This window comes from Brachyistius frenatus, unplaced genomic scaffold, assembly GCF_029030835.1.
Source record: "Brachyistius frenatus isolate BFR_SWC_R1_liver_20210118 unplaced genomic scaffold, ASM2903083v1 Contig_422, whole genome shotgun sequence".
NCBI lineage: Eukaryota > Metazoa > Chordata > Actinopteri > Embiotocidae > Brachyistius > Brachyistius frenatus.
The window spans coordinates 31,881-55,530 of record NW_027211021.1 but is presented as its reverse complement, the minus strand read 5'-3'; the positions used below and the strand labels follow the sequence as shown (position 1 = coordinate 55,530).

At 43.4% G+C, this 23,650-nt stretch overlaps 1 protein-coding gene across 1 annotated transcript; it reads right to left on the bottom strand.

Moving 5' to 3' along the window:
* Positions 1-1,126: 1,126 nt before the first annotated feature.
* Positions 1,127-22,476, bottom strand: sugt1 (SGT1 homolog, MIS12 kinetochore complex assembly cochaperone). The gene is made up of 13 exons (XM_069725414.1): positions 22,372-22,476; positions 22,231-22,279; positions 21,532-21,622; positions 21,283-21,352; positions 20,706-20,776; positions 19,118-19,171; positions 17,221-17,249; positions 17,005-17,027; positions 16,614-16,710; positions 15,150-15,257; positions 5,597-5,687; positions 3,986-4,158; positions 1,127-1,917 (listed from the first exon to the last, which is right to left on the bottom strand). Exons 1-13 carry the CDS (start codon positions 22,383-22,385, stop codon positions 1,816-1,818), a joined length of 972 nt encoding a protein of 323 aa, XP_069581515.1. The 5' UTR covers positions 22,386-22,476; the 3' UTR covers positions 1,127-1,815.
* Positions 22,477-23,650: the final 1,174 nt, after the last annotated feature.

Here is a 23,650-nt window from a genome sequence, read left to right as displayed (position 1 = left end):
CTCTAGAACTCTTTAATGAGACTAAAGACTCTGTAGCCGTCACGCTCCCAGATCTTACCCACGATGCAAAGCGCTTAGCTCCTTTTGATGTCATAGAGCCGCCTCAGGCGGGGGTAGGGGGTAAGGATGGGGGCGGTGTGTGTGTGTGTCAGGGGTAGTGGAGGAGTGTGTGTGTGTGTGTGTGTGTGTCAGGGGTAGTGGAGGAGTGTGTGTGTGTGTGTCAGGGGTAGTGGAGGAGTGTGTGTGTGTGTGTGTGTGTCAGGGGTAGTGGAGGAGTGTGTGTGTGTGTGTGTGTGTGTGTGTGTGTGTGTCGGGTAGTGGAGGAGTGTGTGTGTGTGTGTGTGTTGTGTGTGTGTGTGTGTGTGTCAGAGGTAATGGAGGAGTGTGTGTGTGTGTGTGTGTGTGTGTGTGTGTGTGTGTGTGTCAGGAGTGTGTGTGTGTGTGTGTGTGTGTGTGTGTGTAGTGGAGTGTGTGTGTGTTTGTGTGTGTGTCAGGGGTAGTGTGTGTGTGTGTGTGTGTGTTTGTGTGTGTGTCAGGGGTAGTGGAGAAGTGTGTGTGTGTGTGTGTGTGTCAGGGGTAATGGAGGAGTGTGTGTGTGTGTGTTTGTGTGCGTGTGACAGAGAAAAGTGTTGCGGAGCTAAAAGTTCCATCCAGAGACACAAATGGGCGTTTGATCGTCACGAGAGATGAAACGATGTGATGAATTTAACACTTAACTCGGTGTGAGAGGCTTGATGTTGCGGTTAGGAGGCTGATCCATATTAATGCTCTCCTGCCTCGGCAGGACGCCCCCTCAGTTACAGCTGCTGCATATATGTGGCTGGAGAACAGGGGAGGCGCCCGCTCCTCCTGCTCCTCCTCGCCTCCTGGCCAAACAACTCCGGGCCTCTTCTACTTGATACCGATCGAACCGCAAATACGTAAACCATATCCTCAGGCTGTCAACCATATCTGAACTGCCGGCGCTCATATCAGTAATACCACATTTCATCGCTCCCAGCACACAATCACAAAGCACGGCTCCTTGTCGTCATATATCGCCGTTTCTGCGTCTGAGCGATCTATTCGCCGACTTTCCAACCTTTCCAAAAACAGAACACAACAAACCATAAAACAAGAGACGAAGTTTGAGCCAAACAACAAATCTTTTATTTACACTGAAGCTTTGAGTCGCACTGCGGGAACGACCGGTGCTAAGCCATCGGCTGACATGTCACACAGTCAGTTTGCCAAGTGTTGCTGTTGACTTTTTAATTGGGTATACAGGGGGGAGAAAATGAGCCAAGAAACGCAGTCAGAGTTATCATTTAAACATCCCACAGGGTTCTTATCTTTAGGAACTTTACAGTTTTCTCAAGTGCTGATAATAGCAAGTCATGAAAGTCTCCCAAATAGAAAGGTTGTGGGCGTTTAGAGGAAACCAGGAGAGGAAAGAAGAAAAACAAAACGGATCTGAAGGTTGAACGGGAACACGTGAGGTCGGTCAGTCACATCTGCAGCAAGACCTTAGTTCCCTTTTCAGTACGTCAGAAAAATCTGAAAATGTAAATCAAACCATTCAACAGATTATTGAATTGAACTGACCCCATCTGCTCGTGAGCCATTGCAGAGCCATGTTTGACCGTGAGAAAGCTGTGGCTCTCTGGACTCAGTGAAAACACCAAAACACCGGAGGAGAGAGGAAGTGGACGGCCACCCGGGCTGCGGAGCAAAGAGGTCTCCCCACTGGAGCTCAGATGGACGAGTGTGAAGAAAGACGATGTCAAACGGAGGTGGAGGGGGAACAAGGAAGTCGAGAGAGAGAGGGCGAGGAGCTCAGTACTTCTTGAACTCGACATCATCCGGCGGGTTCATGTCCACTTTTCTCTTGCCCACATCTTTCCAGTTGGTGCTCAGGACCGTACCACCCGACTCCATCTGCAGGGGGAGAGGAGAGAGACACGGGCAGAAATCATGAGAGTGGAACGGTCCGTAGCTTCATTAGTAGTTACGCAACAACTTCCCTCTGCTTCAGAATTCTTCAGGCTCAGATAAGTCCACTGCAGCACCTTCGGTTCCATAAGCGTTATTTTATTATTTATAACAAGCCGAAGAGTCGGAGAATTCAAAATGTTGATTTCCGTGGAAGCTGCCCTTTCCTCTCCTAAAGGTCACGAGCTCTGGGATGTTCAAGCCAAATGCAGAAAGGACTACGTGACGTGAATGTTTGAAGACCGTCAGCTTTAGACTGCATGTTGGAAAGTTGTGCTCCAACATTGAGATCCTTCACAACACAGACTGCTGACACGCTCCAATCAACACGCAAATACAATCGTACACGCTTCCTTCCTCACACTTAAAAGCACTTAGAGGAGCTCATTAACTAGACAATCTGTTACTGCTCAGTCAACATCGCATGCGACACATTCAATTTATGGAAATTGTGTAAATAAAAACTAATGTAGCTTTTCGTTAAAGGAAAATTATGTAATTTTCTAAGTCCTATTCTAAGAATTGGGGCACATTAAAGTTAAATTGGTTGATTGAGCACCCCATCAGCTTAAATGTACTTTGAACTAAAAAGTCACAAACTTAAGACTGTAAATAAAAGTGAACAATAAGACCAATGCGATGTGTCTTCAATTGTAATACCACCGAGCGCCACTAGAGATTGGTTTCAAAAAGGACCCGAGTCCGTAGACTCCCATTCAACCTCGCTCATGAAATACAAAGACGGTATTTATACACAAGCTATTATGGTGTTGCTGGCTAGTCACGCCTTCTTATTAGTTTTCTGGCAGTCCATCTAAAAATTAATCTCTTCATTTATTAGATATTAGGCCTCAAAAAGGTGTTTTTGGGGGCGTGTCTGTTTGATTGACAGGCCCTTTGGTGCAGTCAGGTTTCCGCAGTAGGTGGGTGGACTTATTTGGTACTCGCGTTCACGTGTTCTTCAGGATGAACCGTTACAACTTTGGTCACCTTGTAACTTTTAATCGAGTGACATCGTCAAGTCAAAACTTTATTCAATACTCATCAATATTTATTTTTGACTAAAACTAACTCCCATCAGTTTCCGTGTGCACCACTTAGCAGATGTAAGCTTTCCAACATGCCAGCACCAGGGACCTGGTTAGCATCACATTTGGCTTAAAGCGCTGCTGCGCAGCTTCACAGAGCTGCTGCCATGGATGTAATTGTTCCAGAACAATTATCTAAAGTAAAGTATGAAATATGTATTACAGATGAATAGATAGTTGGCTGGTTGTCTACCCAAACAGATACTTCGGGTAGCCAACTCGTTTCCCGGGTACACCCCTGAGCAGTTAGTGAAAATAGCACGTCTTTCTTTTTCTTTCGAAGTGCAAAGATCTGTGTTGTTCTGTTTAGACTCAGAGACAGGTGTTTGAAATTATTTATGTGGATCTATAATTTATCTCGAACGCTCCGGTTTCTTTCTTTCTTCTAATTTTCCGGCAGGAGAAACAACTGCAAAGAAAAAGACGAGCAGCAGATCCATTGTGTGAATGATTACAATTGTGATTCATCAGAAGAGCGTTCGTGTGAGTGTTTAAATGACGTAACCGATAGTAGAGATTTATATCAATAAGATGGCAAAACTTCGAGCCTCAGATTGCAGAAGTGCGACACAATGATGAGTTACGATGAATCTGAAACATTAGAAAAACATGAAGATAAATATCATTCAGAAATTTCCGATATGACCTGGTCTAGTTATAAAGATATAATTTGTATTGATTTATTTGAGGTAGGTGTCTACATGGTTACCCACAGTGAGGCGCGCGTTACCCCCCGATAGACTTTGTTTTCAGTTCTTCCCAAATCTGTGCAGCGGAGGTGGTGATGCGCACTTATTATTGACCAATAGGAGAAAGGTTGACAAATACCAGAAAGCTTTTCTTCAGTGAGCTGAGAAGAACTGCCGCTAACAACAGCGACTTCCCAGCGTGACGAAAGTTGCGCGTCACTTCAACACGATACTCACAAAGGACTTGTTCATGGCTCGTTTGACCTCGTCGGAGCCGTCGGTGTAGATCTGTTGGAAGAGATTGTTGAGCGCCGCGTCTCCCTCCAGCTTCTCCGTCTTCTCCTCCTCCTTTAGGTCCACCACCATCTTGTCCCATTTGCAGGTGTAGTGGGACGATGAAGGGTACTGATCTGATGGAGACAGGAAACCGTGTCGGAAAAGACCAACAGAAACCACATCAGCGAGAGTTAAAAGACATCTGAGAGGCGGATTGGGATTAAAGAGATTAAAACGCTTCAGTAGCTGCGGTTACGTGGACACTTTTTAAATTCTGATTGAAGATTTCAGGTCAATTGTTTCTATGGGATGAGATGTATTCAACGATGGTCGGGTGTTCACACGTCCGGAGTCATTTCATCCAAACAGCTGTGTGGCAACATAATGAATACATCGTGTGTTTGAGTTTGCATTCAGCGTCAGCGGAGTTTGCTTTAAGATTTCGTACCAAAAACAAACTATCGGCTGGGGTCCGATTCACCTTAGAGGGCGCCATTTTTGGGGGAATTGGGAGACAAGAGATGTTCGTCCACTCGCATTTACGTCAAAACTGAGAACATACGCAGAGAGACCAGAGCCAGGCAGTGATCAGTTTCATCGTTTCCAGGAAACAGTTCTTCTTTTGATAATTTAATGAAAAGGATTAAACTCTGCATCTGATTGAAATTTCCATCGATTTCAGGCAGCATATTCTGATTGAGGTGTTTATGTGGAGCATTTTTTTCTCTGTTCGGGATTTTAAAGAGATTTTAATCCGAATATTCGGCTCAATGTAAACATGGCTCATCACGGCAAAGAATTAAAACAAGCTGATTATTGCGTTTATGCAACACGTCGAATGTTCACGAATGATTTCCATCATCTATCCACACCGCGAACAATTATTAACCGGCATCCAACTGAGATGGCGAAGAGTCACATTGTGGTTTGACTTCTATATTTTCTAGATGCAGTACGACCACTGTAATCCCAACAAGGGATGGAGATGGAGAGCAGCAAATGTAATCCAGACGCAGATTTACATAAATACAGCAGCAGACGCGCAGCAGACAGATTCAGGCCAAGTGTGGACATACTGCAATGTGATCCCACAAAATCAGATGTCAAATAACATGTTAAAATGTAGCAGCGGTCCGAGCTGTAAACAGGCGCTAATAAACGGGGCGTCCTCGAGATGGAGCAGGAAAAAGATAGTTTGGCTGCCCACTTAACTTTCCCTCCCTCTCTCTCTCTCTCCCTCACACACACACTTACATAAGTAATTAATCCTGTCAGTAATAGGAATGTGTGGGCTAAAATACTGAGTCATATTCTGCTGTCGTACCTTTCCCTCTCCATGCCTACTTTTGCCGACTAAATGAAAGACTCTCGCGTAGCTTGACTGCCCACTCTCATTTTACTGCAGAACAGACAAACATGGGAGCTTATATTGATCTTTGCAGAGAGAGAAAGAGAGAGAAATAAGAAGACGTTGGGGGAGACGGAGTGATGAGAGCAGAGACAGGAGGGTAGTTGGTGGTGGTGGTGAGTGAGTGGGGGGGGGGGGTGTAAATGCCGAATCTGTGGACTGACCGGGATTGAAGTGTTTGATGTTGGACTCCTGTCCTTCACCCTCCAGCTTCTCCCATCTGATGGCATCTGTCTTCTTCATCTTGATCTCCACCTGACAGGAAGAGAAGGGGAAGGAACGAGAGAGAGAGAGAGAGAGAGAGAGAGAGGGGGGTATAACAATGCTTAACAAAATGGCTGTCTTTGGTGCATGGGACAAAAATAACACTTCCATTAGAGTGACATCTTAAAAGTACAGGACATCAGATCGTTATTGAGGCCAGAAAGACTGTCTTGTTTCGGAGTTCTCGTCAACTTAGCCTGCGAATGAGTGTGTGTGTGTGTGTGTGTGTGTGTGTGTGTGTGTGTGTGTGTGTGTGTGTGTGTGTGTGTGTGTGTGTGTGTGTGTGTGTGTGTGAGAGAGAGAGAGTTAGACAGAGAGACATCAGGGATATGCGGGGGCACAGCTCAATCTCAAACCTCACTGACAGACATACTGCACTAACGAGATGCCTGTCAGCCAGAGGGCCAGTGTGAGAGATGGAGCGGGGTGGGGGAGAAGGGGGAGGGAAGGAGTCCTAATTCCACACAGCAGCATCTGATCCAAATCATTACACCAGGAGAACATGGTAGAGGAGGAAAACAATGAGGAGAGAAGGGATGTGGACACATGCTTTTAACACTGAGCTGCATTGACAGGGCACATAGCAGCGAGACACGCACCCCCCCCCCCCCTCCCCCTCCTCTCATTAACGGTGTGTGTGTTTGATATCTGTGCATGTGAAAGACAGAGCCGGTGATGTCGGTGCAATTAAGGAACATTTCTGCTCTGCTGGGCGATGTGATGATTCATTTATGAGGGTGCCAGAAGAGAAGAGGGGGACCGAGGCAGACAAGGTGAGGGAGGAGCAGGGAGGCAGAGGGAGGCTGAGAGAGGCAGAGTGAGGCTGAGGGAGGCTGAGAGAGGCTGAGGGAGGCAGAGTGAGGCTGAGGGAGGCTGAGAGAGGCTGAGGGAGGCTGAGAGAGGCTGAGGGAGGCTGAGAGAGGCTGAGGGAGGCAGAGAGAGGCTGAGGGAGGCAGAGTGAGGTTGAGAGAGGCAGAGAGAGGTTGAGAGAGGCAGAGAGAGGTTGAGAGAGGCAGAGTGAGGCAGAGAGAGGTTGAGAGAGGCAGAGTGAGCGGAGGGGCAGCAGATCCAGGGAAGTAAGAAGGTGCGATCGCTGCGAGCTTTCTCCACCGAGGTGATGAGTGAACGCGAGCGGCGGCGCTCTGATAGATCACTTTGGTGTGCGTCAGCGCTTTCTGCTCCACAAAGGGCCTCGTTCACGGCCAAGGCATCTGTGCAGTGTCCGAAATGAACGTTTTTTTGTTTTTTGGCTCACCTGCGAAGGGCTGAAGAACTAAAAATAGAAGATCTCTCCTGAGAGTTCAGGTTACTGACCAAATTATTCATATTCCTGAGCGTGTCACACGGCTCCTTTTCTTTCTTTTTTTTCTTCCAAGCCCAGTTTGTGCAAACAATCAGGTTAATCTAAATGTTGCTCATGAAAGGGAAACTCTTGTTGTTTTGACATCCACAGCAATAAAAGGAACAGTACAGCGCGGCCTCCATCTATTCATCCCACGTACATGCATCGACAAGGAGAGGCTTCAACATCACACATATACAGCGTCAGATTTCAGCGGCCTACATCCCTTATTTTTTGTGACTTCTGGAAACTGACAAGTCGACGTTAACGCACACTTGGCACCTTTTTGTTCTTCACTTTCTCCGTGCAACACTTTGTGTGTCTTCAAGGAGAGTCTTTGAGAAAGTGCATTGTTTTTTTCTCCCACATTTAAATAATTCATTGCGTCTCGCCCCTCATCGTGACGGCCAGCAGTTCAAACCACCTTCACGAGGCCGTTCAGAGCAGCATTTAGTTTTGACTCCGTTATCGGTGCTCTGAAGGTTTGATGCATCACGCTGCTGATTTCAATACCGACACACTGATCACAGGTGTTGAGCCTAACACGGCTTTTGTAGACGTGTTTGTAATTGTGGTGAATTTACATCAGATTCCTTTAAGATCTTTTGTCTGTTTGGAGTTTTTGTTTAATCCAGTTCATGAACAGTTTCTGATGTTAATTCTCAAATAATCTCAGTCCAGTTATGTAGCAAGCAAATCTATTAAGGTTTTAATTTTGAACAAGGCAGCAACTAAACGGCATCGGACGTTTTTCAGATTTGTTCAAAGCTGTGGAAACTCTGTATTTGGTCCAGTTAGTTTTGGTTTCACGTTGCAGCTTCATTTTCACTTTTCTTCCCGTTTCTTTTTCTTGTTCTATTGTTTGATGTGACGACGGCCTGACTCAGCTTTCTGTAACGGTCCAAAAGTCAGAACCACGTGAAGTCCAAATTCTGAACAAGCTTTGTGTTTTTGTTCCAGTGTAGAAGTTTGATTCACTTCATTTTGGCTTCACATTGCAATTTTGTGAGTGCACTAAAGAACTTTGCATGACAGATCTGCATCCCTTTACTTGGCATTCATTGGTTTGAAGATGGCGCGCTTCTGACATCATCATCATCATCATCATCATCATCATCATCTTGTCAATTCAGCTGGTAGCCTTTTCAGTTTGAACGGAGTAAAATGAAAGAACAGAGTAATTTCCTTGACACTAAATTATTATTATTATCATTATGGCATTATGACCAGCACTTATTTTCCTCTCAGAAAATAAGTTATAAGTTTTGGCATTTTTATGCGTTTCTCAAGCTGCGTTTTGATCCTGCTGTCGGACCAAATTACAGTTAAATACTCTCCTTCTCTCCCTATGTACTACCACAGCTCATTTTTACTTCTTCTTCTGTTGGATTATAAATGATGATAGACTGCCTCAATTTTCTGTAACTGGTCCGAAAGAGTAACCTCTCCATGAAGTGTTTTCATCCTGCAAACAAACCGAGCCACGGTTCAGTTTGACTCGGCCCGCCTCTTTGGGTCGAGCTGAATGTTGGTGCTGTTGTCCAGACCGTGGTCCGCATGACTTTTCAAACCTGCTGTTTTGGTTTGGACCAAACTGGAAAAGTCCAATTGTCTGTACCGAACAAGGCAGGTGTGAAAGTACCCGAAACCTAAGGGTGTCTTCACGTGAAAGTTCAGACCAAAGCTTAAAGCGAGGTTGAGGTTTTGGTTACATTGGGAACATTTGATCTGGTTCGTTTTGGTTTCACTTTGCAATTTTCCGAGCGCACTATAAAACATTGCGCGACATTTTTGTACTCCGATACTCCGGTCAATTCAGCCAGAAGCCTTTTCTGTTTTAAAGGAGAAAAAAATTATTAAAAAACAGATGAATTTCCTTGCGACTATATTATAATTATTATTGTTAGTACTTTTTTTTAATATTATCGTTACTACCAGCACTTATTTTTCTCTAAGAAAATAAATTATAAGCTTGGCATTTTTATTTGTTTTTTTATCGGACCGAATAACAGTTAAAACCTCTGCTCCTCTCACTACGTGCTGTCAGAGCTCTTTTTTTTTTTTTTTTTTTTACTACTTTTCCAGTTCTTTTTCTTTTTCTGTTGTAATAATAAGTGATGATACACTGCCTCAATTTCCTGTAATTATTCCGAAAGTCTGAACCGTCCATAAAACTAACCGAACCATATTTCACCTCTTTTGGTTCAACCAGATTCTGGTCCTTCGTTCTGGACCGGGATTTGAGGCACCTTTTACATCTTCTATTTTGGTTCAGACAAAACTGAAAAGTCTGACAGTCCGGTGGATGTGACAGCTCCCTGAGAGCAGAGAAGGACTGAAGACCAAGCAAATTAAATGTTATCACCTTAAAATTACCAGCCAGTGCCCCGGGTGCCATTTATTGTCATGAATGTTTTTGCAGCACGAACTGTGACAGAACTCAAGCTGAGGCGCTCTGTGTGTGTGTGTGTGTGTGTGTGTGTGTGTGTGTGTGTGTGTGTGTGTGTGTGTGTGTGTGTGTGTGTGTGTGTGTGTGTGTGTGTGTGTGTGTGTGTGTGTTTCTATGCGTGCTCCTGGGCCATACAACATTAATCTGCTGCCACATCTGTGTTTCCTGGCTTTTAAGGGACATGGCAGGCCAGGCGCCGGGTGTGTGTTCGTCTGTGTGTGTGTTTCTGTGTGTATGACAGGCGAGGCGATGGCTCGTAAAGGGATGTGACAGCAGAGCCACAATCAGAGACCACCACCCACAGGACCCCAGGGGCTGGACCATACAATACTGCACTACACATACATGTGCACACACACACACACACACACACACACACACACACACACACACACACACACACACACACACACACACACACACACACACACACACACACACATGCTATTTACAGAGGGGCACTGGGGTCCCGTGTCGCTTGTCACATGTGTTTGTAACCATCGGCCCCCTCTCTCTCCAGCATCCTCTCTCTCTCTTTTCAGATGCCGGCAGATTTCAAAACAAACTCTGCTAAAAAAGACACATAAATGAAATACATATAAACATTCTTAGACGTTGACAGGCGTGCAAATTAAAGAGGGAAGACGCCACTTTAGCTATTTGCCGAAAAGAGATGAGTTTGGAGATGAATGAAGCAGCGAGTGTGGATTCAAAACTGTGCGCACGCCTCTGTGTGTGTGTTTGTGTGTGTGTTTGTGTGTGTGTGTGTATGTGCGTGTATGTATGAGTGAGTGTGTGCGTCAGCCGTCTGTTCTGATCAAACACACTGGTGTGTAATTGGCTCCCCGTTGTCGCGGTGACCCCTGCGGTTGGAATGTTTGTCGTGATGGAGGACAGGAGGAGGTCGCTCTGACGATAATGTGCTAGAGACGAGACACACGCACGCACACACACACTGAAAGTACTTAGTTTAAATGGCACAAGTGTGTTGAAAGATTACTGTTCAGCCTCTGTGTTTGCCTTAGTGTTTGCCTTAGTGTGTGGTGTGTGTGTGTGTGTGTGTGGTGTGTGTGTACATGCGCGCACGCCCAGCTTAGCTTCCCCCTGCTAAGTTGTCTTTAAAGACAGCGAGGAGATGAAGCGTAAACACTGTGGAGCCCAGAGTGCAGGGCAGCCTGTTACAGAGACACACAGACCGACACTGGTTGGGAATCAACAGCTCTGAGGGCAACGCTTTTTTTCTTCTTCTTTTTTTTTGTAACGCTCATTAGGGATGCATGCCAATCTGGAGAAACTTGATTTGCTGATGCTGTTGTTCATTTTGGTGCTTTTTATCCCCCAGTGGCTTCTGGGCTTCAAAAAAAAAAAAAAAAAAAAAAGAAGAAGAAGAAAGAATCAGCTCCAAAATATTTAAATGAGCCACGGTTTGAGAAAGCTGCTCGGGTTGTCGGGGTCTCACGCTGTCCGTGTCCACACATTTCACCTGTACAGTCTGTCAAGAGTTAGGATGCCATTTTAAACCACTGAATGCTGCGATTACCAAAGAGGGCTTATGTGTTGGGTGTTGTGTGTGTGTGTGTGTGTGTGTGTGTGTGTGTGTGTGTGTGTGTGTGTGTGTGTGTGTGTGTGTAGGGGCCGTGTGTACCCGAGGAGCCCACTGGACCAGGGAACAGTCAGAGCTTTGTGGGAGAGAAGGAGGCGGGTCTGAACGCTCTCTTGTTATCCCAGAGGTAGGTGTTTGTGTTTCTATCAGTGCAACACAGACAGAGAGAGCGTGGCTGTCTGAGGGGGCCGCGGAGAGAATGACAAAAGACAAAAGACAGCAAATGAGGACGAAATAAAAAAGCAACAACACACCGATAGTAACAGCAGCGAGTTGAGAGGGAGTCTAAGACCATCCTCAGCTGCGGTCTCTCTAAGACTGAGCCCTTGTTTAAGCTGCAACCCACGTGCACCTCTGGTATGCAGTGTCTACTGTTGCCATGGAAAAGTGAGAAAGTGAGTGAGAGGAAGTGTTTTTTGAGAGGGGGCAGTTTCTGTGCAGGTCAGCCTGGACTACTCTGCACCGTGCAGCCAGAGGATATAATGCACACAATGGAGACGTCGGGGTATGAAATGCTGCGAATCAAATTTCTCAATAGCTTCTTTTGCTACTTTGACACCAAACACTATGTAACTCCAGCACCTGTGACCGTGGACTGGCCTTTTGCTCCCCTGGTAGCCTCGCTGTAAAATAAACTCAAAGAACTATCATGTTATATATATATATATACACATATATATATACACATATATGATGCTCTCAGCAATTTTATAGCTCAACTTGTTGGGGATTTTCAATGTCAATACAATAGCGAATCTTTTGATGCTCATTCAGAGACGTTATGCAAATATAAATCTAAGAGAAAATATACAGGCTTAATTTGATCAACTACTCGAGGCTGCAGAAAACCCATGGAGGTATTGGGAAGAACTAAATATCAGATTAGCAGATTCCACCTCGAATGAAAGCACCTCAGTGGACTCGGACGTGCCGCAGACTTTTGCAATTTTTAAGCCTCTAAAACATGCGTATTAGCATCCTTCTTGGTTGAGTCAGTCAAGATCATGAACAGAAACTTCCTGCTGGCTCCACCAACAAATGAATGGGGTAAAATAATATACTCATAAGGCTTTTCTAGACTTACTAAATGTTACACATATTAATTTTTTTTTTTTAATTTTCTGTGACTATGAGCCTGTGTGCATCACATGCTAACTGAACTTGACTATTAACATGGTGTGGCCATTACAGCACAGCCTAGTGCTGTTCCTGGGGTTGGGAGGCGGTGGGGGCGGTGAGAGTGAACCAGAAAAGTCAAGTGCAGGGACCTGACAGCTCCACAATGAACTGAAACTCACTATCACGCTTTCTAAAGGGGAGGTGAGCAGCAGATTTGGGTGGTACGTTTCCTGTGGGTTCATCTCTATGAGCAACAGCAACACTGGCACGTTGTTTTTAATCTGAGACATCGTTATTATGAAAGCTACTTTTTCAACAGAAGCATTTGTGGTGTATTTATCAAACACGCTCATCAGGATGGCACCGTTTGCGGGTCATTTTAGCAAGAGCGTCTCTATATCATCACGTCTATGTCCATTTAAGGAAATATCATGCATATACTAGACGTGCTAACATGGGTTACGGTTCACCGCGGTCCAGCACTTCACAACAATCAACTTCATGTGAAAAATCCTCCACCTTTGAAAAGCAAAGACCAGAGAGAAGACGAGACCTGAGCTGCTCCGCATTATTCTGTACCAAACAAGCAGAGGGATCAACAAGAGGACGTCTTGTGTGCCTTGTGTTCGTTAAGCATGAATATAAATGTAATGATATTTATATTGTACAAATCACAACACGCCTCATCAGCACATTTAAATAATGTAGATGATGAAATTCACCTTTTTTTTTTCCTAATCGTCTTATCAATTCACTTCTCTCCACTTCTGTAGGAGGTCCGTGTACATTGTGTTCATCTTTTTCATTTCACATAATGGTCATCCGTCTCCTGCTGGAATTATTACAGCACTGAGGATAGTTGTATCATAATTCTGACTTTTTTTTTCTCTCTCAGTGGAGTTTAAGTTTGATGAGTAAATGTTGTGAAATACAGATCATTAAAATACAATTTACAGTAGATTCTCACTGTATATAATCCTTAAGAACTTTATAGAGATTTAAATCAGAACATTTTTATCAAAAAATGAGTAAAGCAGATAAAAAAAATTGCCCAGAAATTAAACTGTAATTGGTTAATATCGAGTTTCTATTTCAGCCTTAAATACTGTATAATTGTTAGTCAGGCTTTGACCATCTGAAGTGACAATATGTAGCTATCATGACAAATATGGTTTTATTTAGTTATTATTATTTTTTTTTTACTATAAAATACAACCAAAGGAGCTGCTTTTTTAAATGAGGATGCATGTAGGGATTCTTCTGAGATTTCTGGGTAAGGACGGCATAAACAAAGAGAGCAGAGTTTTGTGGTGTTCCCTATTGACAAGCTCGGACTGATCAATGCCCTAAAAATCCAAATCCACCCTCTTAATGATGAACTCAAAACAATCAAAACAAAAACCTGCCACTTGATCCGCAAGCTAAAGCCTGACAGTGGTCTAAGCCCTGAATCAGCACCCTCTCAGCCAGCACGCTCATTAGCCTCCATTCTCTATAATACACACTAATTAGTCTATAGTAAAAAGTGCCCTTCCCACTCATTAGGTCCGTAATCACCTTAAACAGTGCTGAGGAACCCTCAGCGAGTACAACCCTTATGAATGTGTGTGTGTGACTGTGTGTGTATGTGGGAGTGAGGATTTGTGCATACGTGTGAATCTCCTGTTAGCGACTCAGATGAACTGTGCTCACGTATCCACAGGAGCTGCACTGTATACGGCCAGCGTGGATTTTCTCATTTCAGCTGCAGCTACAGTAAGCTTCACCAGCATTAAGGAATTATAGGTAGTGACAGTCAACTTAATGCTGCTATAAATTATTGAAGAGATTAAGATGTTGATCTCCGAGTGGTAACCCGAGTAATGATCAGTCACTATTTCAGTAAGCTGCTTAAACTCTCGTCAGCGTGGTTTTCTTCTTTGACGTTTTTACTGCGATCTGACACTTGATTTATTATCGTTCTTAACAAAGAAATTGACTCGCACGAAAAGTAATTAATGATCCGCTCTTGAGGCAATAAAACCCAGAATACACAGAAACCGACATATCATTCGATGCTCTTTGATAGAACCGCAGTTCAGTGCAGTTAATCGCCCACATTTCTCCAATGTGTGACATTACTACATCATATTTTCTTCAGTGCAACATAAAACATGTTCCCTGACATGTTTAACAGTCTGTTCTTTTACTGCTGAGAGTAACTTCACCGCAACAGCTCCCCAAATGGTTTTGAGCAAAAATCCAATGACGTTTATTTGACTTTCAAAAACGTAGCTTGACCTAAAAAGTTTGTTTTCTCCTTGTTTGTTTCTGTTTTTCAGCTCAGAAAAAGTTGTAAAGTAGTAAACAGATTTATTTTCTGCTACAGCTGAGCTTGCGCTGCAGAAAAACATCTGAAAAAAACACCATCTAATGCTACTGTATATGTTTAAAACAAGTTATGCAACATATTCTGTAAAATTCCATAAATCCATGTCTCATATTTCCAAACTTTTCCAAGACTTGAATGCACTTCTGAAAACTTCAAAGATATTCCAGACATGACATGACAAACTGTTTCCCGGCAAATACACCGTGTGTGCAATTTGAGGGCCATTTTATCATCTCGGCTTCCTGAGTGTCGGTCAGTTGTGGTCGCTGTGACCCCAGCAAGGACAGAAGTGAGCAGTTATTTTGTCCTCTGCGCTCCGACGACAGAGAACGTCGCAATATGTCGGTGTACCTTTTAGTGCACGATGAACCATTTAACACAACTGGTGTTTCTGAAAGCGTGCCGGTCTGATACGTGCAGTTCGTTTCTGCTTCATGAACATGTCTTCTGTTAAACCCGTCACTCAAAATGCATGTTGGGATGTAAACCATATGCAGCTGCTAATGTCAAAACTTGATTTTAAGGTTTCTGCAGCCCTCTAACTCCACTACATAGACTGAAAGTGATACCTTGGTGGTGAGGATCTTGAAGACGCTGTGTTGGGGGATGATCGGGTGCAGGAGGTGGAGGTGGAGGTTGTAGTTCTCCCCTGAGGCCAGTTGTATCGTGGCAGAGAGCTGAAGACAAAACACACAACAGAAATAAGCCGTTGTCCCTCATAGGCTGTCATAAAGGTTTGTAGTAAACAATTATCAAAAAAAGGTTTGAAATAGTCTTCTTTAAGGTAGCACCCTGACTACAAAGTAAATAATTGCCGCTCGATTAAATAAATGCTAAACAATCCCCATATTGAAATTGCGACATGAATCCAGTCCTTAAAAGTCCCACAAAACTGAACTAAAGTTAAGCAGTGAGGAGGGTGTTAAGGTGTCGGCATGTCCATGAGAATAATCATCTGATGTGGCTGGTGTGACGGCCAGGAGTCTCCTCGCCCTGTCCCCTTCAGCCACAGACTGACCAGTGATGAGGGGGGGTCAGACAGCTCCTAACAGCCTGTCACTCACTGCGGCTGTGTAGGTGGGCGGCTTGTGGGTTGAAGAGAGACATGGATTCAGCGACGGCCCAAAACCCCCTGACATGCTCATCACTTGGCAAACACCACACAGAAGAACATATTGTGTTATTTTTTTGGATGAACATTTCAACTTGGAATCTCTTCACCTTCCGCTACACTAAAAGTGGACTTTTCGGATTTGGAAATTAATGTAAGAAGTAGTTCGTCGGGGATAAAAGCTTCGAAAGTTAGCTAAAGTTGCTTTTGGGCAATTCCACAAAACTATCAAAGCCTAAATATTCATTTCTACTTGAATTCCTGTGCTGGGTGTAGGTATACAGCTGCTGCTGCACACTCAGTCGCCAGGGAAAATAACTGGAACCACTGCCTTTCATCTTTAATTTCTTTTGTATATACTGACCTAGTAAAAAATATATGAACTTATCTGTACTTTGCACCACAGAGGGAACTTAACAAGTGACTGTGTGATTCGGAGCGAGTCAACTATTTCTTTTGAAATGGGGTAAACTCAGTTTGTTATTCTATTAGGAAAGACAAAGCCGTTCCCTGGGGTGCCCCGCAGTTACCCCTCGGAGAGAGGGAAAGAGAAGTGGGAAGACGGAAAGGAAAAAGAGAGAGAAAGGAGTGTTGTCCCTGGAGGGCTCTGCGGCTGATCCAAGATCAGTTATGCCTTCCATCTACAGACAATTAGGAGGTTGGAGAAGCTGGGGAGGGTAAATTGTTCTTAGATCTGTACTTTGGGGCCAATGTTAACAAGGCACCACTGGAGGCATAGTTGGGTCCGTGGGGAGGGTGGGTGTGTGTGTGTGTGTGTCAGTGTATATGTGTATACGAGACCCATCTAATGGGCCCCCCTGAGGAAACCCCCAAGAGCTAACCCATCTCTGTTCCACACATTCACACACACAGAAAACAGACTCTCTTCACCTCCGTACTGAATTCAAGTGTGTGTTTATACCTCTTTTTCCATGAAGTTGACACACACACCATCCTTGGTTACGTTTTTTGCCATGACTGTGACAATGACTTGAGATTCTGTTTGGTACCAGTCATGCCTGAAGGAAAAACACACAAGTATGAATGAAACAGGAGTTGATGACACGAGAAGACTTCTCGTATTTTGACCACTAATCTGATTATTGCAATATGGAAATTTCATGTAATGCAGAATACGAAATAACAAAAAGCAGCTAATTTATATGAACATATACTGTCTGCACACATTGTATTTATATTGTTATACAGAATGGGGCTGCTTGAAGCACTGAGGCATGGTTGAATATTAATCCGGTATATTACACAAAATAAACAGATACCTAAATAGGGCGGATTTACATTCATATACTTACTTCACAGATGGAACTGCCAGTGTCTGCTGTCGAGATGAGATGACAATTAGAGAGGAAATGTCAACAAAAAACACACAAATGAGAGGAAAAAAACAACAACCAACCAGCAGCAACAAAAGAAGCTTAGCAAGGCTTCCTTTATGAGGAGCATAAACAACAGGCTCTATCGATGCTGAGAGCAACAATGCCCCCAGGTGGCCGTGCAGAGAAACTTACCCTGTTGACGCTGCTGTTTTCTGTGTGATCTGTAGAGAGAAGGAATAAAATGGGTGTGTTGCACGTGGAAAGGTTTAATACACTCCTTGCCCGGCTAAAGTGGGCTTGAATCTCTCAAATTTATTGATTGCAAAGTGTTGTAAGAACACAAGTTTTAATCCCAATAGCAGACAGATATGCTCCAACACGGACAGGTAGACACGTTCACACAAGTCTGGCAGCTCTCATTGCTAAAACACTGCATTGACTTCTCTTCGTTGTGGACAGCTCTACCTGAATCCAAACCTCGACCTAACATCGATTCACACTTCACCCCTAACCTCAACCAGCACTTATGAAATGACGTTTTGCCTCATTAGGAACGGGCATTGGTAGCCATGAGGACTACTGGTACCAACAAGGTTGTTGTTTATGCTGGAAGGGGTCTAAAAGAGATAACAAAAACACCCCCCCCACACACACACACACACCAAGCCTTGCCACCAGTTTGTTTACTGGTCCATCCACGCCCATTAAAAGCCCTGTGAGCCGCAGCAAGCCTGAACACCGTTTACCAGCATGGTATCATACATTATTCACTGACTTCATTACATAGAGGCAGCACACACAGAGAGACGAGATGATAGGAGGCGTGTTAATGTTGTCTTAATGAGGTCGCGTTTGAAATGGTGGGGAGGGGGACTGTTAGGGGAGAAAAAAAGCTGTGTGTTTGCGTCTGTGTGATCTGAAACACGCGGGGTGCCACATGCAATAGAAAAACCAGTGCCATGTGTGTTGGCTGGTGGTAAACACACTGTCACCAGAAGAAACGACGACTGCTCCTGGTGTGAGCGAGTGTGTGTGTGTGTGTGTGTGTGTGTGTGTGTGTGTGTGTGTGTGTGTGTGTGTGCGCGTGTGTGTGTGTGTGCTGTCTGTGAGCCGGCTTATGAAGGGGTTGGGTCTCATTGGGAGCTTTCAAACATCAGTAACGTTAACTCTGATGAATCATACCGCTCCTGGGAGTATGTGTGCATGCGGGTGTGAAGTGTGTTTGTCAAAACTCGTGCTCTTGTTTACTTGAGATGATCCAGAGGGCCCAGGCATCACCAGCAAACAGAAACCACCCAGACATGGCATGCATCTTTTATTGGACTAAGCAGCTCTGCCTGCACCACTGTGAACGCATGCTCATTTGTTTGATCAGATGGGCTGATCTGCTCCCTGACTGTGCCATTTAGCTTTGTGTTTGATAGCAGGGAGTAAATAGAGCATACTGCAGAAATTGTACTTCAAACAAGTTTCTGACTTAATAGCGAGATAACTACCACACGCAATATGGTGCACTAATATTTAAAGGTGCAGTGAGGGATATATTTTTATTAAAATAAGTGTTAAATAGCTCTATATTCCAACAGCCATCACAGATGAAGAGAGTTTGGGCCGTAACATTGGTCCCTCCACTCTGGGATAGAGAGCATACATTTTCTGCTATCCTGCGTTATCCAATCAGGAGAGAGAGAGAGAGAACCGTCCTGAACATTCGTCATTTGTGGTGGACTTCCACTTGGTTTGCTGTGTAACAATAGCAGCGAAGCTTGTCGTTAGTTGAGTAGTTAATATTAGCTGTATGGTGATATGTTATTGCTGCGCATTCAATGTGGTGATATCAGGTTGAAACGGGGAGGAAAGAGGCGGGTGCCACAACAAAACCCGAGAGGATGTCAGCCATAATGCAGATTTTATGAACTGGTCTTTTAATACCTTGGATCATTTTACATCTTATAATAATTAGACAAAGTAAACTACAACCAAAGACTCTTCACTATCCACAAAAAAAAGACATTATCAACAAATAGAGGCAAACTGTAAAAATGGTTGAACTGAAATAAAAATATTTATATTTGAGTGAGCTACTTACCTCCAATCATCTCCTCACACCGTTTGATCCAGACCTCAAATGATTGGTCAGAAACTGTAAAGAGAATAAACAATGCTTACATGTCTTTTCTGTCCTTTTTTTAAAAAAAAATTTTTTTTACAAAGTAAGTATTTACACATCATGGCCGAAGTAGAGAAATTAGTGAAGATATTAAATTGCATCAGTGAGGCATAACTCAAACCCAAAGGGCTTTGACTAAAGCTTGTTTTAAACAGACATCCCATAACATTACGGTAAAGAAGAGTGCAGCAACCCCCCGTAGACCCCCTCCCCCAAATACTTGGTATTTTAATTACAGACTGGTGAGGTGGAATAATGGTGCAATGTTTCCGCCTTGAAGAGGCTGTGTGAGAGGGGCTTGGAGCTTGGGGAAGTTGAAGGTATCAATTTAATGGGATTTCTAAAGCAGAAATGACTTGTGAGAGAATGGGCAAACATAATCAACAGCTCCATAAAACACATTATTGTAGATTATTTTACCAGACCAGAGGAGATGTAATAAAGTCAAATAAAATAATAAAAAAGATGAAAAGTTCTTTAAACAAACATAACACTGCTGATTGTTTTTCCAATCTGATATTAATCTTCAGTCTTTTTCCACCATCCCACTGTTTTATTTGACAACAAACCCACAGAAAGCTTCTTTAAGACACTTTAGGCACTTGCTAAATTGCCAATAAAGCCCAATGTTTGGGCCAAAAATCTACACAAAAGACCCAGTGCATGTCTTTTCTAATACAATTTCTTTTCATATCATTTCTAAAGCTTCTAACAATACGTTAATTAAAATCAACTGATGCCTTGACGACTGATGTTTTAATACTTCCTTTATCATCTTCTGCAGGTCAGTTACAGAAAATATTTACGCAATTATAATCATAAATGGAGCATCCTTGTGTTGTTGTACATGCGTCAGGCGGTTTGAGTGGCCTTCAGTTTGATGGACAGAGTTAAAGTCACTTTAGCTCGATGGTAAATAAATGGATGAAATCAAATGATCTTCATACTGACAAATGGTGGGACTATCCAGGTTGACAATGGTGACAGGTGAAACATACATACTGCACCTTACATGATTTATTTGCCTCTCAAAACTCCAATATTGACTCCAACAGTAATAATTTTTGTCAGCACATTTATGGCATGTCACCCGTGTTTTGTTCTGTTGTTGTCAGAACAGGTTCTCTTTTTGTTTACATGGCTGCCCAAGCAAAGGCAGCGAGGTATCAACTACATATACTGTATATAAAGACTAGTACCCAGCAAGATCTCCTGATAAATTAATATAATGGACAAGTTATAGTTAAAAAAAACAACGTGAAGCAAGTCATTTTTAAATTCAACAAAACGTTGTTGCTATGTTTCCTGCGGTTTAATACATATTTTCTACATGAATACATTGATTTAGTTTAGGAGTTAATGCATTATATTCCTAAAGCTAAAGGACACAAATTTAGCTTTGGATTCAATGAGGAGAGCGAAGCAGACAGGATGCTGCTGCGAACAGTAGTTGGTAAGGAGTGGGTTTATGGAGACTCTACTTGAGGCCAAATTAGGTTGTACTCACCATCCAGTTGGTGTCCCTGTGTGAAGGCTGCATGTGCTGACTCATAGTGGTTCAGGTGGTACTCTGCTATTCTGTAGTTGGGCGAGACAAACATGCCACACACACTTAGATCAGATAATCTTGGAGAAATAAAAGTGGCCCATTGTGAGACGCAAAAGTTGAATCATGTTGAATAGGTTATTGTAAATAAATTTTCTGGCCATGTGGAACGACATTTAATTTTTAATTACAAACTCTGTAGTTTTGTAGAACTAGAAGTCCTACACAGTTTTATCAACTAATTATTTTACATTCAAAGACACAACTTAAAACTTAACAGGAAAAACATTTTATTTTATTGCACAGATTTTTCACTTGAAGCAAGTGTGCTACTTAATTTGGAACATCAATTGTATAATACAACAATTAATGTCTACAGATCAAATTTATACAGTGACTTGTGTGTGAAATCACTTAAAACCAGCAGCTTCCTTTACAAGTCTGTCGATTTGCTTCTTTTTCCTATCGGTCGCATAAATTGAGCTTGCACACTAAAACCTAAATGCTAATTTTCCCTCATTTTCGTCTCGGTACACACCCTGTTCGCATGAGCGCTTGGGGAAGGCCGGGCTTTAACAGTTGTGCTTTCTTTGCATCGTCGGCAGCACCTGTAGATTTAAAAACACACATCTTTGTTATCCACCGCATACCCATTCATCCAAGACACCAGATTACTGCTCAGTTCTGTAAACCTCAAAAGCGAATCACCTGTTTATGGAATCCACAACTACCAGATTATGCTCATATACTGACACCATATGCCACTAAATGCACCATGTAGACTTACAGCTGTAGTTTTTCAGCAGTATGTGGGCATAGGCACGCTGACAAAACCACTCAGCGTTGTCCGAGTCTCCTTCGACGACCTCATTCAGCGCCTGAAAGGAAAGAGATGCTCTTACAGGGACAGTTTATGGGTTTGACTGAGAAAGAGGCGTGTTAGTGGGAGATTGTAACATTGAGCAAAGGCCTGTCTTTGGAAAGTTGGCTGAGGCGATGCATTATTCAGTCAAATCTATTTGGTAAGTGAAACAGCAGAAATGGTGATTGTGAGTCGTATGAATCGTTTTGCACAACTAATACACACAATTCATTACCGACTTCAGTTTGAATCTGTCGACGAGAGACATAAAAACGACCGTTTATGCAGAAAAATAGACTACAAAGGTGGTGAAGTAAAACAAAACAACTTGTCCCGCTGACAGAAACGTGTTTTTTTTTGTTGTTTTTTTAAAAAGTTTTTAACGATAAACTGCCGATTCAGTAAAGTGGTGCGAGGAGGAAACGTTAGCTCACTTAGCTAGCTCGTTACAGTTTTAAAACCAGCGTTAAACATCAGAAACATGAACATCACGGACTCCAGTTCTTCAATAAACCAGCTGCTAACATGTTGTTCGGGTCTGATGTGAAACCCCCCCGGGGGAGCGTGGCTGGCTGGCTGGCTGGCTGGCTGGTCCGCGGCTAACGCTCATGTTGTTGTTTGTACCTGCAGGGCTTTCTGTGGGTCTTCGTCAATGAGGCTATCGGGGAAGCTGCTGCAGCGGAAAGAGACACAAACCAGCTTTAAGACATAAATACACGGAACAAAATACAGCAGGAGATGACTCGTTTGTTTCGTCTGACTTGCCGTTTGGTTGCCATGGACTTGCTGCGGCCGCGGACTGTTTCTGGAGTGACAGGAAACTTCGAGACCGACACGTGATAACGGCAACGGCCCACAGCGCGAGCCCCAGCAGGAGGCCTGTCAACATCCGACCGCGGCGCCGCGCGCACAGCTCACAGCGCGCACCGTCGCCCCCTAACGGCCTGGAGGAGTCATCGGGAAACCACAGCTTTCTGTAGGTTAGGTTAGATTAGGTCAGGGGTGTCAAACTCATTTTAGTTAAGGGGCCACATACTGCCCACTTTGATCTCAAGTGGGCCAGACCAGTAAAATCATAGCATAATAACGACAATATTTCTCTATGTTTAAATCATTGGTGAAGGTTTTTGGATGATAAATCCTATTTGAAGGTCTTTCTACAATAAACTAGAAACATAAAGAGCAAAAACTCAGACATCAGCCCACTGTTTATCTGCCTGGGCTCTCCTCTGCAGATTCCCTCGCTTTGTGACGCGTTTGACGTTGCATTTACGCTGTTTTTGAAGCAATTACTGGATCGATTAAAAACAATTACAAAACATTTGTACTCATAAACCTCCATATTCTCATAGAAATGCAATTTATGTCTTTCTGTAATTTTCACACTTAGCAAAGTCATCCAGCGGGCCGAGCTGGACTCCCTGGCGGGCCGGATCCGGCCCGCGGGCCGTATGTTTGACACCCCTGGGTTAGGTAGTTACTTTATTAATCCCCAAGGGGACATTTTTTTCCCCCGCTACAGCAGCATACAGGAAGCAATAAGATAATAATATAATAATAAAAAGCAATAAAATAGCAGTAAAAAAAATATTCAATATTAAATATAAAATGCACAGTATATACAGTACAGTACATATCTATAAATATTATATATATCTATATATATTATATACAAACAACCAAGAAACACAGACAACAGTGTTATTGTTGTGTGATGGATTTTGCCAGAGGTGAGTTATTGTACAGACTTATTGCGGTCAGCAGGAATGATCTCCTGTATCTGTCCTTGTGACAGCGGAGCTGGAGGAGTCTTTTGGAGAACGTGCTCCGCTGTCCCTGCAGCAGGTGGAGGAGAGGGTGGTCAGGATTATCCAATATGGATAATAGTTTGTTCAGCGTCCTCCTCTCCACCACCTTTTCCAGGCTGTCCAGTTTGTAGCCGATGATGGAACCGGCCTTCTTAACCAGTTTAACCAATTTAACTGTACGACAATTGGCATGAAAAGGTACCTGTGCAAAAACGGCTGACATTTCTTTAATCATG

Bases quoted from the DNA above. Each gene is read 5' to 3' on its own strand.
- sugt1 (XM_069725414.1), bottom strand. The intron at 4,159-5,596 runs GTCAGTCCACAG...TGTCTCCATCAG, and splicing joins CATCAAACACTTCAATCCCG to ATCAGTACCCTTCATCGTCC. The intron at 1,918-3,985 runs GTGAGTATCGTG...CTCCCCCTGCAG, and splicing joins GAGCCATGAACAAGTCCTTT to ATGGAGTCGGGTGGTACGGT.